Genomic DNA, 13491 nt, shown 5'->3' with positions numbered 1-13491 from the left:
CCTTCTGTCCCCCTCCATGCACCTCTCTCTCTCTTTCCTTCTCTCTCTCTCTCATAATTAAATGCATCTTGTTTTAAAGGGGGGGGGAGAAAAATGTCCATGATTATGCAATAATTTCCTTTGGGAACATTTCACATAATTTACCAGTTAGAAAGTGCATGTGGTGCAAGATTATTCGTTATATCTGTTTGTTTAAAAGGCTCTAGGGCAGGATTCTTGGGTGGCTCAGTAAGTTAAACATCTGCCTTTGGCTCAGGTCATGATCCCAGGGTTCTGGGATCAAGTCTTGCATTGGGCTCCTTGCTCATTAGGGAGCCTGCTTCTCCCTCTTCCTGCCACTCCCCCTTGTGCTTGTGCGCTCTCTCTCTCTCTCTCTCTCTGGCAAATAAATAAAATCTCTAAATAAATAAATAGATAAATAAATAAATAAATAAATAAATAAAGGGCTTTAGGATTATTTGAGGTCCTGAAATCTTCTTGTGTCAACGATTGTCTTTCACCATGCACAAAGATAAACTCTAATGGATGAAAACCTCAGTGTAAGAAAGGAATCCATCAAAATCCTAGAGGACAGCATAGGCAGTAACCTCTTTGACATCAGCCACAGCAACTTCTTTCAAGATATGTCTCCAAAGGCAAAGGAAACAAAAGCGAAAATGAACTTTTGTGACTTCATCAAGATTGAAAGCTTCTGCACAGCAAAGGAAACTGTTAACAAAACAAAGAGAGAACCCACGGAATGGGAGATGATACTCACAAATGACACTACAGACACAGGGCTGATATCCAAGATCTATAAAGACCTCTTCAAACTCAACACTCAAAAAACAGATAATCACATCAAGAAAGGAGCAGAATACATGAACAGACCCTTTTCCAATGAAGACATACAAATGGGTAGCAGACACTTGAAAAAATGTTTATCGCCATTAGCCATCAGGGAAATTCAAATCAAAACTACATTGAGATTCCAACTTACACCAGTTAGAATGGCCAAAATTAACAAGGCAGGAAACAACAAATGTTGGAGAGGATGTGGAGAAAGGGGAACCCACTTGCACTGTCAGTGGGAATGCAAGTTGGTGCAGCCACTTTGGAGAACAGTGTGGAGATTCTCAAAAAATTAAAAATACAGTTACCCTGTGACCCAGCAATTGCACTACTGGATATTTACCCCAAAGATACAGCTGTAGTGAAAAGAAGGGCCATCAGTACCTCAATGTTCATTGAAGCAATTCATTCACAGTGGCCAAACTGTGGAAAGAACCAAGATGCCCTTCAACGGATGAATGGATAAAGAAGATATGGTCCATATATACTATGGAGTATTATGCCTCCATCAGAAAGGACGAATACCCAACTTTTGTAGCAACATGGACAGGACTGGAAGAGATTATGCTGAGTGAAATAAGTCAAACAGAGAAAGTCAAGTATCATATGGTTTCACTTACTTGTGGAACATAAGGAATAGCATGGAGGACATTAGGAGAAGGAAAAGAAAAGTGAAGGGGGGGAAATCAGAGGGGGAGATGAACCGTGAGAGACTGTGGACTCTGAGAAACAAACTGAAGGTTTTGGAGGGGAGGGGGGGTGTGGGGATGGCTGAGCCTGGTGGTGGGTATTGTGGAGGGCACGTATCGCATGGAGCACTGGGTATGGTGCATGAACAATGAATCTTCGAAAACTGCATCAAAAACTAATGATGTACTATACAGTGACTAACATAACACAATAAATATATAGATAGATAGATAGAAAGATCGATCAAATAAATAAATAAAAGTTTCTAGGACTATTTGAAGTGTTGAAATCTTCTTGTGTCACTTCTTACAGAGTTTTCTAAGTATTTGGTTGATTTGTCAAATATTTTCATGTTTATTACCATAAAATAATTTGTCATATTCTCTTGAAAATAACATTTTAAAAAAATACATAGTCGGCTTTTTGGTATCTGCATACACCCACATATGACAGATAGAATAGCAAATGGTCAGGTGGTGGCCCCTAGAAGTCAGTGTGGGGCTGCAGGCCATCTTGATTGGCCATTAAGACTCAGAACAACAAGAAAATACATGTAGGTCTCAGCCTTCACTATGAACCAGCCAGAATGGGACAGACACACAAGTCTCCAGACAATGGTGTGAAATACTGCTTTATCATACCGAGGCTGCTACAGAGGACCTCATCTTTAACAAAGCAAGTGGGTGCAGAATAAGCCATTCATTCCTCTCCATTTTTAAACCTGTGACTCAGACTCCAGGGGGAATTCTGAACCAAATGTTCTTAGAGGGGAGAAGCAAGATTTGCTTCAGAAAGAGAATCCCGACCTCACATGCGCTTACCAGGTATCTCCCAGCCCTCCACTCTTGCTGTACTTTGTGCTCACATTGCAACAGAGCAGAGCTCTGGATTCTGCTACACACAGGGGCACAGGGAACCTTCGTTCCCATGTGCGAGGAGGAAAATGTGCTCTAGTACACTGAAAACTTCCATAGTCTGTAGTTCTGTCTTGACATAAATCCAAGTAGGATCGGCTGGCAGAAACTCTCCCATCTCCTGATTTAGTGAAATCCAAGCATCTCTCCCTCGTGTGGCCCACCGTGTTGCTGGGTGAGGGCGTCTTGGAGTGGCCAGGATATTCAGCAGAGGGAAATTCACATATAATGGGTGGGTGAGAAATGCCTGGTCTCAGACTCCAAGTGCAAGGGACAGCAGAGTCCCAGGCACCAAAGAACATCCTGGAGGTTCTCAGCAAACAACTTACGACTGCCGTTACTATGTGGGAACACCACTTGGATTTCTGGGCGCATACTCTCCCTTCTGTCCGTACCCTTCCAGCACAGCACCACCTTGGCCCAGCCATGAGTAAGGGAATTGAGAGTATGGGCTGTGTGAAGACACGAGACCCAGTGGGAAGAGCATCAGGGTTGGCTGGGGCAGTTAGCCAATCCCATCACCTCCACACAAGGCTATGACAGTCCCACAAGAACTGACCTTCAACATCCAGGAGGAAGGACACCTTCTGGCCCCCAGCCTCACACATGTACTCCCCAGCATCCGCCTTCCCCGCCTGCTGCACCACCAGCCGCCTGCTGCAGCCCTTGGCCTCCAGGCATATTTTGGAGCTCGCACTCAGCTTCTTCCCGTCCTTGTACCACGTCACCTCCGTCTTGTCCCGGGCCACCTCGCAGCTCAGTGTGGCACTGGCCCCCGCCTTGGTCTGCACCTCACTGCGTGCTGGCTGCTCCTTGGCAAACACCACAGAGGGCTCTGGGGACAGAGACAGATCTATATGTTAAGAGACACAGAGCTGGTGCCGTTTGGGTCACGGGAGGAAAGCTTCAGGGTTCAGTTAATTTCCTACTTGGAGCAAATGCCATCATGTGTCCAGCAGGCTGTCGGAGGGGGTCTGCAAACATATGCCTCCGGACCTGGGGCCCGAGTGTAGAGCTGGATGTATCCATCCCAGGTGACAGCCAGCCCTTGTGGGGAGGTGGGCCCATTCACTCCTATACCCCCAGCACACGGTATGCCCACCACACACTACATCCTATCAGTGTAACTGACGGTATAAGACACACTGGCTTTAACAGATATTTCCAAAGTGGTTTCAGAAATGGTTGTTCCAATGTACACTTCAACCAGCAGTGTGTGAGAGTCCCAATCCCTCACATCCTTGCCAACATCTGAGATTGCCTCTTTTCTAAAGCTGCATGAGTCCCAGTAAACCCAAGTGTGTACACACAGAATCTCAGAGAGTCTGTGCTGTGAAAGCAGCCAGCCATGCACATAATCACTGGCACAACCCAAGTGAATGCTGGCCCACAGCATGCAGGCACCAGGCACCATGGTAGTGGCTAGAAACATGACAGTCTGCACCCAATATACTGAGGGAGACAGACAAGCACATCAGTTATGATGGCATTGATGCCATGCTTGGGTGTAGTGAAACAAGGCCACACATGTGAGAGAAGGGATGGATGGGTCCCTTAGGCTCTGGGGCCAGGGCAGACCTCTCCGAGGAGTGATGAATGACACAAGACAGACAGCTTTGATTCAAGCATAGGGCAGACATTCTAATAAAGGGGAGCCCAGGGCCAGGCTCTTCTGTAGGGATGTTGTGGAGTCACTGAGGATAGTCTAAGGGAGCTCAGGGATGCGGGGTCCCACTGGCCCCTGTTTGTCCCCTAGGGACACTGCTGTGTCTGGATAGGACATGATAATGACAATGCAGGCACAGCATGGCTCCCAAAAAAAAACCAGGGAGACCACCAGTACATGCACACCTGTGTGCATAGAGGGGAGCAGCCAGAGGAGGAGCCAGGTCCCCCAGGGAGAGGGACCATGTAGAACTGAGCTGCCACTCAGCCGTGTTCCCCTCAAGGGTCTGACGAGATCTGAAGCTGCTGGACACAGGAGACTATGAGGCCCCGCAGAAAACCTCTGAGCTCCAGAGCAGACAGCACACTCCGGCACCTTGCATTCCAGGGAAGAGTAGCGCTGAGCATCTGCTGGGAAAGGGGCCCCACCCACACCTAAGCATCTGCAGGAATTTGGGGGAGGACCATGCCCAGAGTTGGGGCCCACCAGAGACAGAAGGCCCTGATCAAAACTGCAAGCGGGCCCCGAGCAGCATGGTCCTGGAATGAGCTGAAGTTTGGCTGCCTTCTCCCCACTTAGCATAGGAAGGAACAACCCTCTTTCTGGAATAAGATAGCATGATCTATACCCATCAAGTTTTCTCAAGCAATGTCTGACAGTCAGTGGAAATGTTGCTTGTGTGTCACGGAAAGGAGTAAATAGAAAACCAAAGAAAAGGACAGTATCAGATGATGGGTTATTATGTTTTTTCAGACTGGGATATACCCATGATTAATACTGTTTTAAAAATGAAATTTTAAAAATAGATCAAACATAAGAAATTTACTACAGAGTCTGGAATCTATAAGAAATCAATCAGAAGGAAATTATATCACTTGAAAACATTCAACACTGTATATAAGGGAATCAGACATACCCTAAGCAGAACGGAATATTAGGGAATTGTAAGGGAGGTCAACAAAACACGCAGAATAAAGGAGAGAGAAAAATAATTAAGAGGCAGAGAGAAAGATGCATATGAGACATGGGGGGAAACACAAAACGGTTGAATAAAATGTAACAAAACTTGGGACAGAAAGAGGAGAGAGTTGGGACAGAACAGAGACAGGCCTTTAAGGACAGCCGATGGTTGAGGAGAACATAAACCCACACAGCCAAGACGACCTGCGGCCCCAACCAGGATGAATAAAAAGGAAACCACACCTAGGTTCATCAAAGTAAAACCACTGAAAACTAAAACCAAACGTAGTATCTTAAAAGCAACAGGAGAAAGGAAGGAAGGAAGGAAAGAAGAAAGAAAGAAAGAGAGAAAGAAGGAAAGGAGAAAAGAAAGGAGAAAAGAAAAAGGAAAAGAAAAAAAAATCCTTGGGGCGCCTGGGTGGCTCAGTGGTTAAAGCCGCTGCCTTCGGCTCAGGTCATGATCCCAGCGTCCTGGGATCGAGCCCCGCATCGGGCTCTCTGCTCGGCAGGGAGCCTGCTTCCTCCCTTCTCTCTCTGCCTGCCTCTCTGCCTACTTGTGATCTGTCTGTCAAATAAATAAATAAAATCTTTAAAAAAAAAAAAAAAATCCTTGAAGCAACATAACAGACCTTACAGTTGATGTTTTAGAAGAAAATATGGGACTCAGAAGACAATGGAATGATATCTTCAAAATGTTAAAATACATGCCATTGACTCTTAACAACATAGGGGTTGGGGTGATGAAGCCTCATGCAGTCAAAATCCTGTGTATAATTCGACTCCCCCAAAATGTAACTACTGATAGCTTACTGTTGACTGGAAGCCTTGCTGATGATACAAACTTGACCAACACACAATTTGCCATATGTGTTATGTGTTACAGACAGAACTCTTCAGTGAAGTAGGTTACAGGCAAGAGAATGTTACTAAGAAAATTGTAAGAAAGAGAAAGCACATTTACCATACTGTACTGTATTTATTTAAAAAATCCACATACAAGTGGACCTGTGGAATTCAAACCTACGTTGTTCAAGAGCCAATTGTATTTACAAATTACAAAATTGTATTTACAAATTACAAAAAAGCGCTATTAAAATGTAATGTGATTCCCAGAGAAAATACCCTCAGAATTAAAGGTAAAATAAATATGTTTTCATATAAGAAAAAAAATAGAGCCTGAGAAGACCAGCTAAAATAAATACTGATGACAGAGTTCTTCAGGCAGAAAAGGTAAACAAATAATCTCAGAATATGGGGTCCAAACCCTGGCTCTGTGGTTTTCTGGCTGTGTGAATTTTGCCAACTTATAGAATTTTCTTAGCCTCATATTAAAATGCAAATAATTGGGGTGCCTGGGTGGCTCAGTGGGTTAAGTATCTGCCTTCGGCTCAGGTCATGATCCCGGAGTCTTATGATCGAGCCCTGCATCAGGATCTCTGTTCAGCAGGGAGATTGCTTCCCTCTCTCTCTCTCTGCCTGCCTCTCTGCCTACTTGATCTCTCTGTTAATAAATAAATAAAATCTTTAAAAAAAACAAAATAAAATAAAATGGGAATAATCAGAACTCCTCCTCTGAGGTTGTTGCAATGTTTGCCCAAGTGAAAAGACAAGAAGCACTCATAAAATACAATCACAGTCATGTAATTCATACCTGCTGGCTGCTGCTTGGGAAACTTTGTGACCAAACAGGACATGAGACGTCACCTGCATGCATCCCCACTCTGGATAACTACTGTGCTCTAAGGAGTATAAGAAAGACCTCAAGGAACCCACCTGTGACGTCCAGGCGGAAGGACACCTTCTGGCCCCCAGCCTCGCAGCTGTACTCCCCGGCGTCCGCCTTCCCCGCCTGCTGCACCACCAGCCGCCTGCTCCTGCCCTTGGCCTCCACGTGCACGTTGGAGCTCGCACTCAGCTTCTTCCCGTCCTTGTACCACGTCACCTCTGTCTGGGCCTGGGCCACCTCACAGCTCAGCGTGGCACTGGCCCCCGCCTTGCAGAGCACCTCACTGCACGCTGGCTGCTCCTTGGCAAACACCACAGAGGGCTCTGGGGACAGAGAGGGACACACATGATTGGAGATACCATGTGCCTTAGGAAGGCAGCACTGGGGGGAGAAGGACTAAACCGGAAGGGAGGGGAACTGGAAACGTCTCCAGGCTCTGCATCAGCTGTGAGGTCTGGAAAAGCCCCATAGCCTTCTTGACACTAAGTAACACAATCTACCTACCCAATCCATCAGCCCTGGGGGTGGGAGAACATACATTCTCTCACTGCTCCACGTGGGCTGTCCCGGGTGGGGACAGTATATTCAATCTCTGCTTCACGTGGACTGTCCCAGGTGGGGACTACACACTCTATCACCGCTCCATGTGGACTATCTCAAGTGGGGACCATACACTCTCTCACTGTCTCACGTGGGCTCTCCCAGCTGGGGACTGTACATTCTATCACTACTCCATGTGGACTGTCCCAAGTGGGGTCGACACATTCTATCACTGCCCCATGTGGACTGTCCCAGGTGGGGGATCATGCATTCTCTCATGTTCCATGTGGCTGACCCAGGTGGGGACCGTACATTCTATCACAGCTCCACGTGGACTGTCCCAGGTAGGGACTACACATTGTAACTCTGCTGCAGGTGGCCTGTCCTGGGGGTGACCATCCCTGAAACACCAGTCATGGTTCACAGGAATACCCAAACCCTTCCATGTACACCTTTCCACCCAATTTCTCTTGGCTCGGCCACGTGTATGAGCATAGGAGGCAGAAAAAAAGACATGTGAAGTGTTAAGTCTAATGGAAAGAGCTCCAGAGTCTGTCTGGACTCTATGCTTATCCCACCATCACCCTTGATCAAGGCTAGACTTTTAACCCAAACGCTGACCTGTGACATCCAGGCGGAAGGACACCTTCTGGCCCCCAGCCTCGCAGCTGTACTCCCCGGCATCCGCCTTCCCCGCCTGCTGCACCACCAGCCGCCTGCTCCTGCCCTTGGCCTCCACGTGCACGTTGGAGCTCGCACTCAGCTTCTTCCCGTCCTTGTACCACGTCACCTCTGTCTGGGCCTGGGCCACCTCACAGCTCAGCGTGGCACTGGCCCCCGCCTTGCAGAGCACCTCACTGCGTGCTGGCTGCTCCTTGGCAAACACCACAGAGGGCTCTGGGGACAGAGAGGGACGCACATGATTGAAGATATCATGTCTGTTAGGAAGGCAGCACTGGGTGAAGAAGTACTGAACCAGGGAGCAGAGGGAATGGAAACTTCTCCTGTGTCAGCTCTGTGTCAGCTGTGTCATCTGCAGAAGCCCTATAGCCTTCTCAGCAATAAGTAACACAATTTATGTACCCATTCTGTAACTACTGTGTGAGGGCTTGTTCAGGTGGGGACCATACATTCTACCACTGGTCCTCATGGACTGTCCCAGCTCTATGTTGCCTGAATGAGTGAAGACCCTAAATTCTCTCTTTCCTCGATGTGGACTGTTCCAGGTGAGGACTAAACTACCACATCTCCTATGGGCTGTCCCAGGTGGGGGCCACACAGTCTGTCACTGCTCCATGTGGGCTGTCCCAGGTGGGTATCATCCCTGGAACACCAGTCACGGTTCACAGGAATTAGCAAACCTTTCCATGTACACCTTCCTATCCAATTTCTCTTGGCTCAGCCACATGTATGAGAATCAGAGGCCAAAGGAGGGACATGTGAAAAGTTAAGTCTAATGGAAAGAGCTCCAGAGTCTGTCTGGACTCTATGCTTATCCCACCATCACCCTTGATCAAGACTAGAGTTTAACCAAAAGAACTGACCTGTGACATCCAGGCGGAAGGACACCTTCTGGCCCCCAGCCTCGCAGCTGTACTCCCCAGCATCCGCCTTCCCCGCCTGCTGCACCACCAGCCGCCTGCTGCAGCCCTTGGCCTCCACGTGCACGTTGGAGCTCGCACTCAGCTTCTTCCCATCCTTGTACCACGTCACCTCTGTCTGGGCCTGGGCCACCTCACAGCTCAGCGTGGCACTGGCCCCCGCCTTGCAGAGCACCTCACTGCACGCTGGCTGCTCCTTGGCAAACACCACAGAGGGTTCTGGGGACAGAGAGAGATGCACATGATTGGAGATACCATGTGCCTTAGGAAGGCAGCACTGGGGGGAGAAGGACTAAACCGGAAGGGAGGGGAGCTGGAAACATCTCCAGGCTCTGCATCAGCTGTGAGGTCTGGAAAAGCCCCATAGCCTTCTTGACACTAAGTAACACAATCTACCTACCCAATCCATCAGCCCTGGGGGTGGGAGAACATACATTCTATCACAGCTCCACGTGGACTGTCCCAGGTAGGGACTACACATTGTAACTCTGCTGCAGGTGGCCTGTCCTGGGGGTGACCATCCCTGAAACACCAGTCATGGTTCACAGGAATACCCAAACCCTTCCATGTACACCTTCCCACCCAATTTCTCTTGGCTCGGCCACATGTATGAGCATAGGAGGCAGAAGAAAGGACATGTGAAGTGTTAAGTCTAATGGAAAGAGCTCCAGAGTCTCTCTGGACTCTATGCTTATCCCACCATCACCCTTGATCAAGACTGGACTTTTAACCCAAACGCTGACCTGTGACATCCAGGCGGAAGGACACCTTCTGGCCCCCAGCCTCGCAGCTGTACTCCCCGGCGTCCGCCTTCCCCGCCTGCTGCACCACCAGCCGCCTGCTCCTGCCCTTGGCCTCCACGTGCACGTTGGAGCTCGCACTCAGCTTCTTCCCGTCCTTGTACCACGTCACCTCTGTCTGGGCCTGGGCCACCTCACAGCTCAGCGTGGCACTGGCCCCCGCCTTGCAGAGCACCTCACTGCGTGCTGGCTGCTCCTTGGCAAACACCACAGAGGGCTCTGGGGACAGAGAGGGACGCACATGATTGAAGATATCATGTCTGTTAGGAAGGCAGCACTGGGTGAAGAAGTACTGAACCAGGGAGCAGAGGGAATGGAAACTTCTCCTGTGTCAGCTCTGTGTCAGCTGTGTCATCTGCAGAAGCCCTATAGCCTTCTCAGCAATAAGTAACACAATTTATGTACCCATTCTGTAACTACTGTGTGAGGGCTTGTTCAGGTGGGGACCATACATTCTACCACTGGTCCTCATGGACTGTCCCAGCTCTATGTTGCCTGAATGAGTGAAGACCCTAAATTCTCTCTTTCCTCGATGTGGACTGTTCCAGGTGAGGACTAAACTACCACATCTCCTATGGGCTGTCCCAGGTGGGGGCCACACAGTCTGTCACTGCTCCATGTGGGCTGTCCCAGGTGGGTATCATCCCTGGAACACCAGTCACGGTTCACAGGAATTAGCAAACCTTTCCATGTACACCTTCCTATCCAATTTCTCTTGGCTCAGCCACATGTATGAGAATCAGAGGCCAAAGGAGGGACATGTGAAAAGTCTAATGGAAAGAGCTCCAGAGTCTGTCTGGACTCTATGCTTATCCCACCATCACCCTTGATCAAGACTAGAGTTTAACCAAAAGAACTGACCTGTGACATCCAGGCGGAAGGACACCTTCTGGCCCCCAGCCTCGCAGCTGTACTCCCCGGCGTCCGCCTTCCCCGCCTGCTGCACCACCAGCCGCCTGCTGCTGCCCTTGGCCTCCATGTGCACTTTGGAGCTCGCACTCAGCTTCTTCCCATCCTTGTACCACGTCACCTCTGTCTTGTCCTGGGCCACCTCACAGCTCAAGGTGGCACTGGCCCCCACATTGGCCTGCACCTCCCTGAATGCTGGCTCGTCCTTGGCAAACACTAATGCAGGTTCTGGAGACAGAGAGGGACAACCAAATACCTAGAGCTGAATGAAGGCCCACCCTCTGGATCTCAAAACCAGGATGGCTTGGCCACAAGCCTGCGCTACTCCTGGCTCCCTCTACACAGAAAGCCCCACACTCAGAAAACACATAAAGCAAGAACAGGTTAGTTTTCATAATCTGAAGACTCCAGGTCAAATAATTTCCAGGTAGGTATGTGTTATGATTCAGGATTTGGCATTTAACATCTGTGATCCCATAATTATCCTAACAAATGGAGGCATACCTGCACATCAAACCACAGGTATTTTCAGGGAGAATTTCTTGTGCACTGTCACCAACAATGGGTGATGTCCAAGTCACAAGAACACAGACACAATGGCTCCTAATGCAGTCTGTCACTTCTAGTAATCCAACCACCATCCGTATAATGAAACCCCTGGCTTGGGGACTGGCCATGGTTTTTATTAGCTTACTTCTCTGGATCATATTACATTCTTCCTTTTGACATATATCCATCAACAGTTTTTTTCCAGTAGGGTTTTGTGAATGGTAAGTTCTCCCCATTTGTCTCCTGAAAACATCTTTATTTCACTCAAACCTTTGAATGATAGTTTAGCTGGATACAGAATTCTGGTTGACAGTCACATTCCACCAGTACATTGGAGATGATGCCTTCTTTGTGTTCTTCGTTGCTGTGGACAAATCTGTGGAAGGATTCCTGTCTTCCCACTCATCTTCACTCCTCTGTGGTTCACGTGGATGTGTCTAGTGTGGATTTATTTTTCCTCCATTTCCCACGATCACTTGGGAGCCCTGAAGCTTAGGAGTCACATCTTCAACCACTGCTAAAATTCCTCTGTGTGATTTCCGTCATAATTTTTTCTTCTCATTCTCTCCAGCCTCTCCTAGAAATCCTTTGGACACACTTGTGGCCTACAGCTTCTCGGCTCTACCTCTTCCCTTCTCTCTTATTTTTTTTAATCTCTGTGTTTCCCTCTGAATAACTTCCTCAAATCGATCTTTCAGTTCAGTGGTTTTGTCTTCAGCTATGTCTAATTGCTATTTATCACTCCACTAAATTGTTCATTATAAATGTGTTTCCCATTCATGAAGCCTCATTTGCTTCTTCTTTGAATCTGCCTGTTCTTCTGCTTCCTACTTACCTTTTTTCTTACTTTATCAAATCTCTTGTATTACTCATTTTAAGTATGCTGTTACATCATCTGAGGTCCCTGGGTGGTCTAGCCCTCATCTTTTCTGTGACTTCCAACTCCCTTCTATATAGATTATTCCTCCAGTGTTTAGATGTATTTTACTGTGAATCCGGCATGATTTCCTCAGCCAGTGGTATTATTAAGTGTGGCTTTGGCAGTGGGGTAACCCTTCTGAGGTTCACTGTTGCCAGGCACTGCAGGAGTGCCACTGGCCTGGAGCCCCACTGGTAGGTTAACTTCTCAGTCTGGGGTCCTTACCATTAGAAGTTGAAATCTCATTCCCAAGTGAAAAATGGGCTTCCCTTTCTTAGGGGAGCTTTTCCCATCTAAGCCGAGGCAGAAATACAAGTGCCCTGTGACCTCCCTGGGCTGCATGAGATTGCTTTTCTGGTCCATCTTTTCTTTAATGATGTGGTTCTAGAGGGTTTCCATCACTGTATGCTCATCTCCGTCTCACTTCCTATTTGTTCTCATGCGTATTGGCAAGCTGGGGGTGTAAGTCAGACCCAGGCCCCTGGGACCCAAAGCCCCCCACAGTAGCAACAGTGCACCAAGTCATCATCCACTGCTTTCATTTCTCAGTGCCTCCTCTTTTCTAGCACCTGGAAATGTCCCTCTTTCTCCTTGCCAGTCCAGATATTAACTTAACCTGACTTTGTTACATTCGGCCCCACAGTTTCAGATGTCCACAGTGGGAGAGTTTTCACACTAGAGAAGTCCACGGTACTGTTGGAAACCCAAATCCAGATGGGATGCTTTTAACTCTAACTTTCCAATCTCATCTACTAGGGACTTTTTGCTTCAGGAACTCCTCTCTAATCTTCCAATAGTCAATGGAAATCTTGGCTTTTGGCCATCAGAGCATAGGTATTTTCAGGGAGAATTCATATATATATATATATATATATATATATATATATATGGTTTAGATTTTATTTTTTGCCTTCATTTTTTAATTTTAAATTTAATTAACATATAATGTATTATTAATTTCTGAGGTAGAGGTCAGTGATTATCAGTCTTATATAATACCCAGTGTTCATTATGTCATGTGCCCTCCTTAATGTCCATCATCTAGTTACCCTACTTTCCCACCCACCTCTCCTTCAGCAACCCTCAGTGTGCTTCCTATGATTAAAAGTCTCCCTCTTATGGTTTGTCTCCCTTTCTGATTTCATCTTCTTTTAAATTCTCCTCTATTCCCCTATGATCCTCTGTTTTGTTCCTTAAATTCCTCATATAAGTGAGAGCATATGATAGCCGTCTTTCCCTGATTGACTTATTTTGCTTAGCACAATACCCTCTAGTTCCATCCACGTCATTGCAAATGGCAAGATTTAATTTTCTGATGCCTGCATAATATTCCATATATACCACATCTTCTTTATCCATTCATCTGTTGATGGACATCTAGGCTCT

The 13491-nt window shown here is 47.4% G+C and overlaps 1 protein-coding gene across 1 annotated transcript in view; it reads right to left on the bottom strand.

Moving 5' to 3' along the window:
• Positions 1-13491, bottom strand: part of OBSCN (obscurin, cytoskeletal calmodulin and titin-interacting RhoGEF) — a gene marked incomplete at its 5' end in the record, with an annotated part of 113769 nt that overhangs the window by 80662 nt on the left and 19616 nt on the right. The window contains 3 exons of the mRNA XM_080804163.1: positions 2995-3270; positions 6835-7110; positions 7949-8224. Coding sequence (XP_080660289.1) covers positions 2995-3270; positions 6835-7110; positions 7949-8224 — 828 coding nt within the window. The remainder of the gene's footprint in view (positions 1-2994; positions 3271-6834; positions 7111-7948; positions 8225-13491) is intronic.

The sequence above is a fragment of the Martes martes genome (genome assembly GCF_963455335.1).
Source record: "Martes martes genome assembly, chromosome: 5".
Classification (NCBI taxonomy): Eukaryota; Metazoa; Chordata; class Mammalia; order Carnivora; family Mustelidae; genus Martes; species Martes martes.
The sequence above is the reverse complement of the archived record's forward strand: the minus strand, read 5'-3'. Positions and strand labels throughout refer to the sequence as shown.